This window comes from Haplochromis burtoni, unplaced genomic scaffold (genome assembly GCF_018398535.1).
Source record: "Haplochromis burtoni strain Fernald_Lab_line unplaced genomic scaffold, NCSU_Asbu1 Contig_103, whole genome shotgun sequence".
Taxonomy (NCBI): Eukaryota; Metazoa; Chordata; class Actinopteri; order Cichliformes; family Cichlidae; genus Haplochromis; species Haplochromis burtoni.
This window is the reverse complement of record NW_024582464.1, coordinates 1,288,838-1,306,080: the sequence shown is the minus strand read 5'-3', so window position 1 is coordinate 1,306,080 and position 17,243 is coordinate 1,288,838. Positions and strand designations below refer to the sequence as shown.

At 40.7% G+C, this 17,243-nt stretch overlaps 1 protein-coding gene across 5 annotated transcripts in view; it reads right to left on the bottom strand.

The window, feature by feature from the left end:
- The window catches only part of fynb (FYN proto-oncogene, Src family tyrosine kinase b), a 76,961-nt gene that overhangs the window by 22,314 nt on the left and 37,404 nt on the right, over positions 1–17,243 (bottom strand). For all 5 annotated transcript variants that reach the window (XM_042223154.1, XM_005931051.3, XM_005931053.3 and 2 more), the window contains 2 exons: positions 7,561–7,817; positions 573–669 (listed from right to left, as the gene is read on the bottom strand). In XM_042223154.1, coding sequence (XP_042079088.1) covers positions 573–669; positions 7,561–7,807 — 344 coding nt within the window. In that variant the 5' untranslated portion in view covers positions 7,808–7,817. The remainder of the gene's footprint in view (positions 1–572; positions 670–7,560; positions 7,818–17,243) is intronic.

The following is a 17,243-nucleotide window of genomic DNA, read 5'->3' as shown; positions in this document are numbered from 1 at the left end:
CACACACACACACACACACTTTGCTGCAGTTCTGCTGACTAGCAGAAAGGCAAGCCAACATGACTGTGGGTGTAACCTAGGCACTTCCTGTTCAGAAGGAAGTCTTGAAGTTACACTACACTCATCACTGCTGGTTGGAGATCCTGCTCCACCCTCTGTAAAATCATGACTGTCATATTGCTTGTTCAAGCCACCACTTTTACCTCATGTGAAAGGCTCTGCACCCTTTAATGCCATACCCTATGAAAAGCTGTTGCCAATTCTGGCTTTCTCAACCAGCTACTGTGGTCTTAGGTCTTATTTCATGGTTTGAATAATTGAGTTTTCAACGCTGAGGTTGCCACAGCAGAACACAGCTTTTATGTTTCACAAACTGAAGCAGTAAAGCAGGCTTATTTTGGGCTCTTTCCTGCTCTACATTATGAAACCAAAACATTTCTTTTTCGTGTACAAGCTGCCACTTTCGACTCATCTGAAAACTTGTCTGCGCCTCTCCAAGTAGCTAGCGCCATCTTCTCGTAGACTTGCATTTCTCCTGAGTGTGGACAGACTGATAAGCAGCTGCAACTTACGTGCTGTTGATAATCTGGAACCTCTCTCCCTTCTTGAAGCTGAGGTCATCTTCTGTCCGTGCCTCGTAGTCATAAAGTGCCACAAAGAGGGTGACTCCTGCAGGAGGGACCAAACCATAGTGTCAGCGCTAGGAGGATTAGCAAGAAAATCAAGTTTAAAATGACACTCTGAACTGAAATGAGCTGCAACAACAGCTCCTTCACAATGAGGATAAAGGCACAACTGTGTGAAGTACATTGTATGGTAGCAGATCTTTTTAAACTTTTAAAATCAGAACAACATGACTTTTTAGATGCAACTCCTAGAAGGTAAAAATTAAAGATCTTGTACAAGAACTTCAGCCGAATGGGTGAAGACAAAAGCAGAAAAAATGGAACTATTTGATTGATTGTATACTATTGTATGGTACTAAGGAGGTTCTTAAAATATATTAAAACTATTTTTTGGTTGGCAGTTGGAACTGTTTAGCCTGAGGTAGTAGAGACTGACTGTACATACACTAGGATAGGTTCTGCTGTAGCTCCGTAATGTCCGTTCAAAGCTTTTTCTAACATAGTCATGATCCAAATCCTCTTTAACATGTTCAGTGTTGATGAGACTCCTTCTACACACAAGTACTGCCGTCACTTTCTGTGTATATAATCAAGTGCTCTTTGAGGATAGACTGTTAGAATGTTTAGCCCTTAACTCCCTTCGCAGCATTAATTTCACCAATAACCACAAAATGCTGATGATTCTTGAAAGAAGATCAAGGAGGAGATACGATGCTGCCAACCATGGCTAAATTGGAAAGAGCGATGGACAACAGCACCGTCCATCTTTCCAGAGAGACATTGATCGATTGCACTGGGTTGAAGTCCAATGACTAAATCAGAAACAGACAAAAACGAGCTAAAAAGATACAAGTTCAGTTTCTGTACAATCATGGTGTGTGGTGCATGTGAATACTGGATCATCTGAAAGATAAAACATAAACATTGAAATATCAGATAGAAACCTTGTTTTATAATGGTTTCAAACCATCAAACCGACACGTCAGGCACAAACTAAATCCACCAGCTTCCTGCAGTTTACCACAAGTTATATTTATGACCTTCTAATACCTTTGTTAATGCCACTATGGTTAAGCAATTTGACAAAGCAATAATATTTGGTTCATGTAGTTCATTGCAGGCTTGCCCATGTCCTTGTCACCGTGGAAATCTTGTATGTAGGCTATCAATTTAGGCTAATATGTTAGAGCTGCTTGACCCGGAATTGCTGCTTTTCACTGATTTGATTCCTTCTGTGCCAGGATCGAAACCCTTGAGCAATATTTTGAGATTAATTTTAAATTGTAATGTTAGAAGAAAAAGCTGTATGTTGATTCCTGCTTCTCAGGTCTTAGCATTCTGAATATTTGAAGACCTGATTTACCAGTTAAGTCCTTATTTTTAGATTATTGTCTTCATCTTTTTAAGGATTCGGGAAGGCTTTTAGTCTAAAAGAACCAGCGAGTCTTAATCATACAGATCACGTTTACTCTGTGACACTATATGCTTTAAATTTGTAGACTAACTTTTGCAGAATCAATATTCTCCTCCACCAGTTTTGTTAATTTACCTCTTATCACAGATGTAAGAAAGAACAGTATCCTTTAAATATCTATCTCAGCACTGTTTTCTGACCCTTACACACCTTTTATAGAATATGTTATTGGATAACAGGAGGTCAACAATAAAAAGAGACTAAGGAAGAAAGAAATTCAAACTGGTACAGTAATAAAAAAGCAATAGAAGAAACAATCAAAAAGGCATTTTGTCTAGACACTGGCTCAGTTAAATTCTGGCAACATTGTGACATGGAGTGATCTTTGCTTACCTTTAATTGAAGCTAAAACCCACACAGAACTGCTAAAACTGCTACAAGATAGTTTCAAAGTGTTGGCAAAAGTTCAAAATTGACCTTACAAGCCAGAGCTTCTGCTTGCCTAAAGCAAATCCACCACTTCAATTAGATAAAGCTGACAGTAATGTGAATGTAGCAGCAGGGCAGCCAAAGGTCTGACATTGAATTGTCCAGTGACAGAAGCTTGAATATGGACTTACTTCAATCCAGCCTGACTCCCATCAGACTGGCTAAAACTCGAGATAAAGACCAGTGGCCTGCAAAACCTTTACAGCCATGCCAGCATTATCTCAACGACTCCACACAGACAAGACTGAAAACATCAAGCTGGCTGAAATAGAGCAGAAGTTGTTGTTTTCCCTTTCAAAAGCCATTACAAAGTGACTTTTATGAACAAATCTCGAATGCCTTTCTGCTTCTCTGTTTGTCACACCAAACTGCAATAATCCTGACAACAAGGCAGGTGTTGTGGAAAGTTCAACTGGAAAACCTCGCAATGTGTGAAACGAAAGCAGTTATGTAATGCTTTCAATGTCCAAATAACGATTCTACTGACTGGGACTGAGTCAAATGAATGCAACGACTTGGATAAGTGAGAGCAAAACAACCTGCTTATACAATATGAGTACTTATTAATACAGTGTGAAACCCTTACTCTTCTACACTGATCCAGTTGTCTTTACACTGTATTTGTAATGTTACTTATAACAGATACAACTTCGAAATCTAAAGTTTGTAATGTTATAAGTAACATCTGAAAGGTTGAAACATCATTTTTATAACAGGCTTTACATGGCAGAATCTGTAATCTAGCTGTGTTTGTATTTTCTATAACATTTTACCACAAATAAAACAGATTAAACAGTTACCTCCTCCTAACCTGCTGATATCATTAGCTGCTATTAGCCCATTCTGCATCTATTAATGTGGGTATATAATGCTTTGATATTTGCTGAGTTTATCCATTTTTTGGTTAACATTACATAAAGCAGAAAATGATACTTGAGGTAATTTACAAACAACCCCATAATTTGTACAGAAAAGTAGCTGTAGCTCGATTGCACCATCTGGAGCACAGTTGAACACACATGCGAGTGGCATAATATGGCAAGTTGGTAACTACTTTGTGAAATACATTGATGGAAAGTTTTCCTCTTTCAATATTAGGTGAACATACTTCACGTAGATATGCAGAGAAAAAGCAAAAATCTAGTTCTGGTAAGTTATAGAAAGAAAATTGTTTTCTGCTGACTTTTTAGTGGATATATATAATGTCACTTACAGAGCGTGATATTTTATTAATTTCAACATATTGGCGGATGTTCTTTTTTCTTGAAACACATAAAACATAAAGGTAAGTGTAGTTCTTTATTGTTCCAAACACATATGCCACCAACAAGGAAGCCCTCTGGTGGACAAGCTATACAACGTCAACACACATAACATAGTTGAAGGGTGTTTCTTATTTCTTCTTTTTTTTAATTTAATGGCTATTACTGATACTGATAGACTGACAAACAGATAATATCAAACAGACCATTTTTCAGTGCTATTTGAATGATTGTCTTTCGCCAATTATAAAACTACTGCGATGACAGAGATACCTCTTATGGGAGGTTAAAGTACAGACAAGAACATGTAAACAGCCATACGTTACCATACGCATGCACGCAAAGCTCCTGAAAGTTGAACAAGAAAGTTGGTCTTTGAACTGGAATTTATCTTAACGACAGACAAAAACTTCTCTGATTATCTGGATGCTCATCTTTCTTCCACCATTTCATCAACTGTAACTGTAATGATATTATCAATAACAAATGATGGCTCCAGTTATGAAAATAAGACCCCAAATCAAATATTATCTTTTAACAGCTCGGAAATCCAATTTTAGTTTCGCTCCATTTGTCTCGCCTCGTAACAGGTCTCAGGTCTGAGACGACAGCAGCTGTTTGATGCTGTGGAGTGTTTGACATATGAAAGCTGAACGGGCAATTCTTTAGAGTCCACTTACACCGGCTTGATAATTCAAGTAATTTCTCATCAGAGTCTCATCAAACGGATTCTTTGTCAGGAGGCAGCAGTGATATGAAGAGGCTTGTTGTGGCGCTCTGGGTGATGGAACTGCAGATAAAGAGGACCTGCTGTTACTTATGTGAAAAACCAACACAGATGTGAGAGGAGACCTTTAAAAAGAGTGTTTGATTGAAACACTCGAGTTCTCCAACCGAACAACATCAACAAAACCTTCAAGCCAGAACAGCTGTTTGTGGTGTTTGAATGTTCGATTAGGTCAGCAGAGGTGAGCGCCAACTATAAACTAGTTTATCGATCAGAGTTGTCTGTTGCGATGCCACTCAATTAGTTACATAAGACCATGGTACTAGCCGAAAGTTTCCATTTGGGGAGAATGACATCAGCAAAAGATCAACTGATCAATAAGATTTCAGATACCAGCTCCACTGAAGGGGGTGACTGGGGCTGAGGAGAATGAGCTAGGCAGCTGCGTTATAACAAGGCTTTAAAGGGAAGGCCGGCTTACATCCAAATTTCTCCCACCAGGAGAAAATTAAAGAGCTAAACCCCTCTCTGCTTCTCTACCACCGTGTGGATTTGGATTATACAGAGCAGAAAAATAATCCACACTTTCAGGGAGTGTTCTGCTAAGTTGAGTGGAAATGCAGAGTTCCTCTGCATAGCAGCCTGGACTCAGTCAAACACAAAGGATATCCTGAGTAGGAATATTCCCTACCTAAACAATGAAACCGGCACACAAAGGCCGGTGCTAATGCCAGTCGGACATTCCTGACATGGCCGGGCTGGGGTCGGACTGTCGAGGTTTTTGGGATGTTATGGGAAGTCTTTAACAGCAAGAGAAACCCCTCTTAGTTTGCTTTTGCATATGGAGGCGTATGCCTGTGGGTGGCTGTGATCACAACACTATTACTAGGCCCAGTCAGCACCTTAATTGTGTGGGACTGAAACAAAAAGAACTAACACTCACACTTCAGGCTGTGATGGAAATCCTTCCCGTCTTCTGTCAAGCAATAAAGAGTATTTTCTCCAAGAAATTTGTTATTTACTCCCTCTATGTTGCTTGTTTGCAAAATACCATTTGTCTCTCAGCAGCATTGTCCTCACACTTCACATGACAGGACTGCTCAGATGCGAAAGCAAAGATGGAACAAGGATATGATCAGTTTTCTGCTTCTCTTCTGCAGTGATTTTCTAAGGGAGAGTTGCTCTTTTTATATGTCACACTATTCCCAAATGGTAACTAACAACTACAAATACAGTCTAATCTGTTTGCCACTGAGCAGATCTGCAAAAGAAGCTGAATATAAAGGTTTTTTTGCCCTATGTCACAGCAGTGGTGACAGGCAAGCTCTGCTCTTTGTTTTCCCATTCTGTTATCATCCAAGTCCAGGGATCAAAACTGGCTGTTGTGAGCAGAGTCATCAAAGTCTTGATACGCTTCAAATGAACTTGAATTGTCTGGCATCCTCATGGCAGAATTGCAGTGGGAAAGTGGTATTCTTTGTCCCACTTGTTAATGTTAATGATACAAAGAAGTTCAAAAGACACAATTCATGGAGATAATGGTGGCCAAGGGAGGCGTTTTCAACCCACAGTGAAAGGGACGACTTTTTGTCTTCCCTGTTAATGTGCTTTTAGAATTTAGAAAATATAACTTATAAAATATAACTAAATGCTTTTTAAAACTGAAGAGAGACGTTGCAGTCATATTTGTTGGGATCCTAAAGTCTGAAGCACCGCTGGATTTTATACTTCACTGTTGTAAAAGTTCAATTATCTTCAACTCTGACTTTGTTTGGCGTTGACCTTCCAATTTGCAACTAATAAGATCACAGCTGTCTATGATGTAACCCGTGATAAACTTGTGATAGATGAAAAGGTTATTGTCTCTGTGTTTGAGTCCTCAGAAGCCTACGACAACACCGTCATGTTCTGCCACGATCTTAGCTGGAACACTACAGCATCCAACAACAACACTAATACCTGTCGACAGAGATACTAGAAACTTCAGTCAGTTTCCTTTGCAGGGTAAATTGGCATACCAACACTGTTTAATCACAAATTTAGGGCAAAGTTTTAGAGCACATGAAAAAATGTTTTAATAAAAGATTTGGTAATTAATGGAGGGTTTATGACTGTACGGAGATGAAAGGAAATAACTAAGGCTTCATTTATAATTTAAAACTGAACCTAAACCTTTTGTGCATAGGTAAAGCACAGGTGTAGTGTAAGGACGGCACTGGTACAATGTAGGTAAGGTAAGGTGTAGGTACAGCACAGATAAAAACAGTCAAGGCGCAACAGGAGATGTATACATCTGTGTACTTGCCACAGCACTTGCCACTCACTTGTACACCACTTGCATTTAATCATCACTTATTGTTATTTTTTTCCCAGCCTCCCGACCCCAACCACCAACAGGTTACGGCTGATTGATGTCCCTTCCTGAGCCTGGTTCTACAGGAGGTTTCTTCCTGTTAAAAGGGAGTTTTTCCTTCCCACTGTTGCCAGTGCTTGGACAAAGAGGGCCGTCTAATTTTCTCTGTATTACTGTAAAGTCTTTACCTTACAATATAAAGCTCCTTGAAATGACTGTTGCTATGATTTAGCCCTTTGTAAATATAATCACATTGAATTGAACTAAATTGAATTGGTAAAGCTCTGGATATTGATAAATCAACCTTAAGTACCAACGCTCTTTCATGTCAAAGTTGTTTAGACATTCGAGGTACCCTGCTGGCCTGCCTGTGCAGGTACATTCATTAGTACTGTGACAAAGTGGAAAACCCATCAAGATGAGGATGGCAATATAAATTAGGTATAAAGAAGGGAATTTTGACAGCACTGCTTAGTCTCCCTACACTGGGATCTTCAACAAATGGATCTACATTTCTGAAGCTAACATGCACGTGCTCAAGGTTTATAGCTCAGGGAAAAAAACCCTAATCAGGACAGGTCTTACAGCAAATGCTAAGCATACTGTATATTACTGTGCAATTAATATATATATATTGAATCACTTTTCATTACTTTCACATTCAGAAATAAAAATTGTGATTCCTTTACCTGTTCCACCCCGGGTCCTCAGCGTTCCCGTGTGTGAGGAAGTGCTGACTCCCCCGAAGACGGTCATCCCCTGTCCTACAGGAGCATGGAAGTTGTTGTAGTTGGGGATGGCGGTGACCCCGAAGTTGGGGTAGTGCTGTGGCGTGGGGTCGGCCCCATAGCGGTAGCCCGCTCCCTGGGAGATGCTGTTGTCTCGGTCATCTGTGAGTTTGGTTGCCTCCTTATCCTTGCATTGCACACAGCCCATTATCTATAATCTGTTCACGACACAGAAACAAGAGGCATTTTTTGAGTTTGGATAATAACTGTTGACTGGAGTGACAGGTCATTAAAAACAAAATGACTGCAGCTAACCAAAAGAAACCCATCCAACTGATTATATAAGTAATAAGGAATGAAATGTAATAATGAGCAAGGGAAATAAACACGCTACAAGAGCCTTAATTCAGGCAATAAATAAAAATTATATACTTTCAACCTGATGGATGGATCGATAGGATGAGCTGGAGAACAGAGCTTAGCCACACTCCACAACAAACAGAACTGAAGCCATCGCTCTGTTAAAAGGTTTTAGTTCACACCATTTTCTCTACAGCTGAGATCCTTCCACTGATTAGCACTCTGGTCTGAGACACGGGGACCTTTTTTTACATAGCCTGACATACAGCTTGGTCTCTGGATGAGTCACACAAACAGTGTTTCTCTTTTATGGCCAGGAAGAAAAACAGCTCCTATCACATTGACGGTGCGGAGGCACAGAGCCATGCTGTCAATGTCACCTCGTCAATCTTAATGGATAGCTGTAGGAGGATGGAGAGTCGGCGATTGGACGCTAGTTTTATCACAGAGCCTCCTAATCAAAGTCAGTAACAATCTTCACCTGTCTTTCATGTGCTCGAAGATTTCTGTACCTATAAATCTCAGTTCATGCATCCCTGCCTCTAGCTTACAAGTAAGATTGGTCAGTATTGAAAGCAGCTCACTCTTCTTACCCAATTTAGTATATTCCTAAATAAATAAATAAAAAACATCTAATTGTTTCCTTAAAGGAAAAAATCTATAAATATATATAAGACTATTGGAATGGAACATAAGAAAGAATGAGCAATAAATCTTGTCTCTCCTTGGAAAACAAAATCCTGATCAGGCCTTAAGCTCTGGCCTGTTACATGAAAATATATATTCACTTCCTGTTTCTTTTTAAACCCTAGTTTCCTTCTGTCTTTTGCCTCCAGTGACTGCAGAAAAGAATTTAATTTATTCACTTGTGAAAAGAGAATATTAAATAAGGAGTGTAGGGTTCCCCTCCTTCTTCCCATGATCCATGATCTACAGCAGGGGTGGGGAACTCCAGGCCTCGAGAGCCGGTGTCCTGCAGGTTTTTGATGTGTCCTTGATCCAACACAGCTGATTCAAATGACTAAATTGCCTCCTTAACATGGCTTGAAGTTCTCCAGAGGCCTGGTAATGAACTAATCATTTGACCCAGGGTGATATCTAAAACCTGCAGGACACCGGGCCCTTGAGCTCTAGAGTTCCCCACCCCTGATCTACAGCAGCAAGTGGATCACAGATCATAGGAAGGAATCTGAGTCTTCTATCAATCGATAATGTCCCTGATAAACAGGATACTGTGACACAGATAGACAGAACCACATCATGAACCATTATAGCCAACGACTAAGAAAAACTGCTGAGGACATTTAACTTTTCTAGGAGAATAATCTCTTGCAGTTTCAACGTGTCTCCCAGCGTCACCTTCACACCCGATTTGATGTGAATTTTCTCATCTGCTTAGACAGAGTGTCAAAAAACTTGTTGAGCACATTCATGTTGCCTAGGGGAAGAACCATTTTCACTTTGAACTGATAATGACCTTTCCACTGGTATTCTACCCCAGGACAAGTTTACACTGTCAGTCTTATTTTCATGCTTTTGTTGTTTCTGCTGTTCAGATACCAGGGTGCTTTGATACTGCCTGTCTTGTATCTCACTGAGGGTTGGATTCTGACAGATTACCGTTAGGTTTATACCTATCACTGTTCATGGATATGAAAAGTTAAAACTGACCAAACTGATCCGTGAGACTTGAAAGTGACAGTGAAGTGACTGTCTGAGCTCTAGAACAATGGACATTACAAAATTCACTTTCTTTCCTTAAGATCAGGGATGCCCAACTCGAGGCCTTAAGGACTGGTGTCCTGCAGGTTTTAGATACCACCCTGGGTCAACACACCTGAATCAAATGATTAGTTCATTACCAGGCCTCTGGAAAACTTCAAGACATGTTAAGGAGGTAATTTAGCTATTTAAATCAGCTGTGTTGGATCAAGAACACATCTAAAACTTGCAGGAGACGGGCCCTTGAAGCCTGCAGTTGGACAACCTCTGCTTAAGATGCTTTACCAGGCACTGTGTCCGTGTTCAGTTGCAGCTTGTTTGCTGGTCTCTCTTCCTTCAGTTCTGCCTTCAGTAAGCAAAAAATCATGCTCTTTTGGGATGAGATCAGGTCAATGAGTTGGTCATTGAAGTATATCCCATTTCTTTGTCAGTAGCCCTTAACAATGACACATCTCCTCCTTAACTTCTCCTTCAAAACCAAAGAAGAAAACTGTCTATTGTGGTCTTTCAGGCCTTTTGGCACTCTTGCCAGTACTTTTGAGAATGTATTAGATGGTTGATATTCCCAGTCAAAAATTTCTACTATTGGTCTGACGGTTGTTGTTGGTGTTGCGTTCCCACATAGCAGACAGGTCTGGCCCGGATGTAGTGTCAAGCCAGCACTGCTGGCTGACTTCTGGCATGGTACGTGTGTTATGTCATCCAAATAGGGGCCAGGCCTGGCATAGATGGCACTGTTTATGTGATGGCATGCCACATCTGGCCCGATTGTAGTTTGGTTTAGGTGGCCCAGGCTCATAGAAAACAGGTCTGGCCCAGATCCGGCATCAAGCTGGCACTTCTGACTGACTGGTGTCATGGTATGTCAACCAGATGTGGGCCAGGTCTGGCAATGATGACACTGTTTATGTTCCGATTTTCCTATTTCAGTTAAAAGACCGAAATACCACGATGCAATACTATACTGCTATGGGCCAACGTTTCAAACGCAGGTTTGACAGGTTTGTGAGTGTACACTTTTTCCAAAACGTAGTGAGGGTTTACTCATGTGTACCACCGGGTGGCTGTAACTCAGGAGGTAGAGCAGGTCATCTACTGATTGGAAGGTTAGTGGTTTGATTCCTGGCTCCTCCAGTCTGCATGTCAAGAGTATGAATGTAGTTAGGAAGCGCCCAGTTTAGAGAAAGTGTGTGAATTTGGCATGTTGTATAGAGCACTTTGAGTAATCCGGGAGAGAAGGAAAGCCCTATCTAAGAATCAGTTAATTCAGTGTCTAAACAGAGTTTTGTCATGTTACTTTTGTACTATTATGTTCCGGCACATGTTGTTATTACATTGCTTGACACACATTAGGCTGACATCTGGGGCCAGAGCTGAAACTGTTCTGTGCCAGCACAGGGCCGTCATTCTTTGTGGTATGTGTGCCATGTGTAAGCACATTGTGTGGGCCAGATCCGGGCCATATCAATTTTGCTATGTGGGTTGATGTTGGTTTTTCAGAGTATGACCTCCTTCATTTGCATCAACATCTCTTTAGACCTTATGTATAAAATACCTGTAATCCCCCAGTTAAATACTTTTATTATATCTTTTTAACTACAGCTGAAAGTCTGCATCTAAATTAAGTCTTGACTGTTTTAAAATCCAAAAACTGTACCTCGCTAATGACATCAAATTAATTTGGGGAGAAATTCCTGTGATAAAGATGGTTGCACCTTCCTAAGCTTTTTTTTTGACTGTTAAAGGGGATTTCTTCCTCTCTACTGTCACACGGGCTTCCTCACAGGGGATCATATCATTAATTTCACCCTAATATTGCTGGGCCTTTACCTTACAATAGAAAGTGCCTTAAGAAGACTGCTGTAAACAGTTGTTTTATAAATAAAATGGAATATTCAATCTATGCTTTCGCAATCATGTGGATGCTACATTGGTCCACCGTTATAAGGAGAGAGCTTCCAAGTGCTACCCTCTCCTGGGCTTGACTCTTTGTTGATGCCAGAACAGTGACTAACCATTTAGAACAGGTGCGTCATGCTGACTGACACACTGTGACTATTCTCTTTCAACATAATTATAGACCAGTCCCTCAGATGGCACCAAAGTGCAGACAGAGGCCGAAATGCCTGTCAAGACAATCAGAGGTTGTCACAGCAAGTGGAGGTGTAGAACAGAGACCAGTCTTACTGTAATATTGGTTTGCGTTTAACATCTTCGGCAAAGATATGCCTTTCAAACAAAGTGTTCTGTTTTACTCTTTGTTCTTTCTGTATTGTATTGTATTGTATTGTATTGTGTATTATTCATATTGTGTATTATTAATTCCAAAGGAAATTTTATGCTGTATAATGCCAGATATTATACAAAACACGAAGTGTGGACATCTTCGTTATGTAAGGATGAAAATCAGGAGTGGACAATACCCTTTTCATCCTCTGGCTGAACTTGAGCTGACCTACGCTAAAGCTATGAAACCAGCAGACAGAGTGAATAGAAGGCTATGCATGAAGAAGCAGTGCACCAGCATACTCTGTCAGGGGACGCTGTAATGATCAGTGACAGGACGCAGGGAAGGCAGGGAAGGCTAGACGACAACAGCAGCAACACTACGCTCAGTGCGAGCCTGTAGAGCATCTCTAATCGTACGCTCCCAGCAGAAGCCAACATCAACTGCTGTGTATTCCGACCCTCTACATAACCCACACTTGGCAGAGGCAGAATCAGATTTTATAGAAGGGAAACCGATGTATTGATCCCTCTGAGCTGGATGGAAAGCTGTTCCTGCTGTTAAACGCTAATCTATGGAGGAAGGATGATGACAGATCAGATCTATATTCCAGAATGGATGGCTTAGCATTACAGCTGGTTACACAGAGCTCGATGCTTTTGACACATTTTTGCTTCTGATTAAAGGCAGATAAAGAGCGATGACACAGAGAAAAATAGACTTGTAAATGCACCCAATGATGCACACACAGAGCATCTCTCAACATTAATATGCAATATGAAAGCACTATGAAGGCCCTGCTGTCACTCAGAGTGGTAGCAGAAGATACAGACAGTGTAAAGTCAGAGGATTGTTATTCTATTCTACTTTACTCTGCTGGGATAGAAGCAGCCCTGGCACCTCTTAAGTGTTTAGGTTACCTTTATGTTAAATATGTTAAAAGATCCTTTACATTTGAACTTTGCAGGCCGAGTGGGTGAAATAACGTTAATTTATTAAATTAAAGCAATTTTAATCATAGAAATCATATCTCTGTTTTAAGATAAACACATGTTTATTGTTGTAGTCATTAAAAAAATGAGAAAAATAACTTTTATAAATAATGGATAACCATAGCTTATGTGTTAGCCATCTAGCAACAGCAATGAAAAACTTTACAAAACTGAATCTGCCACCAGGTATAAGTATCTCGTGGAAAAATGGTATATTGCCCAACACCAACATGAAGAAAAAGGCGCTTACATTGGGCCTTTTTAGCTATATGTTGCTTTCCCCGTGTAGCTGAAATAGCAAACTATGGGATTCCTACTGAGCAGAAGAAAATGGTTGTCTATTTCCACTGGGTACTTTTTTATGCAGTAACTTTTTAATCTATTGGATGTTTGCTGCAGTCAGCTGGTAATATATCCGATAGTATATCAGGTGCAAATGTCAGAAATGGGTTTTCCTCGAAGGAATTCGGAAACAGGTTGAGGAGCTCAGTCACTCAAGGGATTCAATTTCAATTTTATTTATATAATGCCAAATCACAACAACAGTCGCCTCAAGGCGCTTTATATTGTAAGGTAGACCCTACAATAATACATACAGAGAAATGTATTATGATATGGTACTACAAGGTCATTGAGATAAGATGGAGCCTGATTATTTAAGACCTTGTATGTGAGGGGCAGGATTTTGAATTCAATTCTGGATTTAACAGGAAGCCAATGAAGGGAGGCCAAAACAGGAGAACTATGCTCTCTCTTTCTGGTCCCTGTCAGGACTCTTGCTGCAGCATTTTGGATCAGCTGAAGGCTTTTCAGGGAGTTTTTAGGACTTCCTGATTATAATGAATTACAGTCGTCCAGCCTAGAAGTAATAAATGCATGAACTAGCTTTTCAGCGTCACTCTGAGAGAGATTTTTATTTCTAATTTTAGAGATGTTGCGCAAATGGAAGAAAGCAGTCCTATATATTTGTTTAATATGTGCATTGAAGGACATGTCCTGGGCAAAAATGACTCCAAGGTGCCTCACAGTGTTACTGGAGGCCAAGGTAATGCCATCCAGAGTAAGAATCTGGTTAGATACCATATTTCTAAGATTTTCGGGGCCGAGTACAATAACCTCAGTTTTATCTGAATGCTCAGAGACAAGTTGCTGCTCCTCTCCGTTGAAAGGAAAGTCTAGGTTGGTTGGGTATTTGGATAGAAGGCCTCCTAGAAACCTTCTCGCTGAGGTGTTTGAGATTATCAACTATTTGGGCAGACAGAGGACACACTGTCCCTGTGATGACTTGGGAATGCCTAGGTATCCCTCCCACAAGAGCTATAAGCTCTGGCCAGCGACAGGGTGGTTTGGACTGCTGCACCTGTGACCAAACCTGAGATAAGCCATAGAAAGTGGATGGGTGAAAGGTTGGTGGTTGAACAGCTGTTAATTTCATTCAGGTTTAACGATCAATGTCTCATTTACCAGCTGTTCAAAAAAACTGCCAATTATTTTCATGCAGGCACGCTGCCTCTGGCCATACGTTTGATGCCAGACGTTTGATGCCAGACGTTTGGTAGCTGACAGTTTTTGATGCTCCAGACAGACATAACAAGGCTCGTGGTGACAAATGAAAGAAAAAAAAAGTCTTTGTAACGTGTCAGTTAAAAATGAGCTTCAACAAGATCTTCAGTTCTCCTTGTTATGATTACTTTTTTTTTTTATCCTATTCCGAGAGTACCTTCACTTCTTTGAACAATATTCCCTCATTAGGTATTTTATTGTTATCGAGCAGCCATGAAACTTTGTTTTGTTTTTGTTTTTTTCGGTTTTGTTTTCTCGGCCTGGGGCTCGGTCACTCAGGCACGGCTGGCTGCCGGCGGAGCTCACGGGCGCGTCACTGCAACTCGCCCTGGCTTCTGCTTCGCGGCTGCTGAGTGAGCCCTCATCTGGGACTCTCCTCAGCTCTTTCTGGGACAGTGGCGCAGCTGCCCCTCTGTTGGTCTTCCTTGGTCTCTTGTGTTCTGGGGGCCTCTGGATGTCTGGAGTTTTGATCTCCTCCATACCTGCTTCATGCCCTGGAGGACGGGGCTGTGGCCCCCCCACACTCTCTAGCAGATCATTACATGAAGGAACCTTTTAAAAAAACAAGTGCGTCCATGCTCACAGGTGTACACACGGGTGATCACACCCACAAACTACACCCTTTTTGGCTCCTACCTCAAAGCACACTGTGTTCTGTTGATCTTATGTGCTGCACAATAATGTTTAATATTTAGTATTTACTGTCATATTCCCATATATCATTGTGATGCTGTTTTTTCTATTACTCTTGTTCTCTTCTGCTTGTTTTCTTTTTTCTTTCTCAGCAGGTGATCCAGGTGATTGATATATGCATTTTTTTTCTCTGCCCGTTCTGTTGGTTTTTGTTTTTTGCCCTTCTCCCCCGTCCCTGTTCTCAGCTGTTTCTCTTTCCCTCTTTCTTTCCCCCAGTCAAGTCTGTCCCGTATTCAGTAAAAAAAGAGAAAAAAGAAAAAGAAACTTTGTTTATGTTAAAAATATTTTTAAGCCACAATGCAATTATTCTGCTTTTCTTAAAACTCAAATCAATTAGACCAATCACTGATGCAATCGGATTGCAGGTTCCATGCTGAATGTACTCTGCGTTCCTCCAAAGACAGCCCTGTTTGTCTGGGGCCTTCCTCCATAGCCTGCTGCAGTGGGCCAGGCTCATCACTGACTGCTGTCTTTGAACTGAAGCCCCTTTCATCTCTTTCTTTTCCACTTCCTTCCCTCCTTTTCACACTGCCCTCTCCACTGATTAATTATTCCTCCTCCACAGAAAAAAAAGTCACCTGCTTGCCATAGGGGCTGTTTTGCTGTTTATTCCCTGCAGTCTCTCTTCTCCTCACCCAGAGTGAAGCAGGAGCTGCTATAGAGGTGCCTAATCACTGCCCACCACCAACACAAGGCACTTCTGCAAAATGTCTCTAAAATTTGTTTATTCAACGCGAATTATTTGCCTTTAAAATGAATCTTTACAAGAAAGCAATACAGTTCTCCACATCCTTGCATGCCACACATCAGACTAAGCACCCCTTCTATATTTCATCCTTATTCAACATGAAATCAATAAACTCTTGGTGAAAATCCAATTACAGAGCAGAACATGACCAGTAGTGGAGTTGGATCTATAATTAGTTAACGCAAAAGGCTATTCATTGGATGGTCAAAATTCATTAGGCTCTTTAATTGGAACCAAAGACCTAAAGCACCTAAAGATGTGAAGAGCATCATTAAAGGAGTTAAAGGAATGAATATAGATTAACTCGGTGTGAAATATGATTCCTGTTAAAGAAAAGATGGGGGGATAAAGGAGGGCACTGGGGGCTTTGACCAGAGGCACGACCAACCGTGCACTTGGGTAAATAATTCATTGAATGGCTGTGCAGGCCTGAAGGTATGTCACTGTGTTTGGAGGCATCCATTGAAGGCAGCGCTCCCTGACTGCATTCATATTTGATGGGGAGGTGATGGATTGAGGTTCATTAAAATCAGGAGAGGAGGGAGAAGGCTCTGAGTGGTTGAAGTAGATGGAGCTGGAGGACACAATGTTACATTAACCCCTGAGGGAAGGCATTTTCCTTCCCCTTGAATACTGAAGGGCTTAGGTCAGATCCTGGTGAGACTGTCTAGACTAATGATTGAGAAGAAAGGAAAGTGGTGACTTCTCCAGAGCAAGAATGCGAGCTCCTCTACTTACTCAGTTTAAGGGAGAACAACAAGGAGTAGTCACTCTCTTTTAATGATGACTTATGAAGGAGTTGATAAAGGTAAAAGTGCCCACGACACAACACTCAAGGAACTGGAGTTGCCTCCAAGAATGACTGAACTATTACTTTTATTTCTCTTATTTCATATTCCACACATAATTTATATAGGACGGGGATGTAAGCATTCAATAAGTAGAGCCAAAGCTTGTGTTCTTTCTATTAGCCAATGAGGGGCAACTAGTTACAAAAAATAAGTCATTCTTGTATAAAAGTCAGTCTCATTTAATTTATAACCTCACTATTCCCATTTTACTAATGAATTAGGATCTCAATCGCTACTTTTATACTCTTCTTTAATACTACTGAAGGTCATTATGGATTTTATAATACGATTTAGAGTCAGATGGGTAATCATGATAAAGCAGGGTATGATTTAGTGTGTGGAAACTTTGCTATTGTCAAACTGTAGAGGAGTGCACAGCACTTTCCCATTGATCTCTCACTCGTTACTTCTAGCATCAAAACATGAAGATGGCAACGGCCTAATTAGAAATATCAGGCTATAAAATAATTGTCATTTATATACGGTGT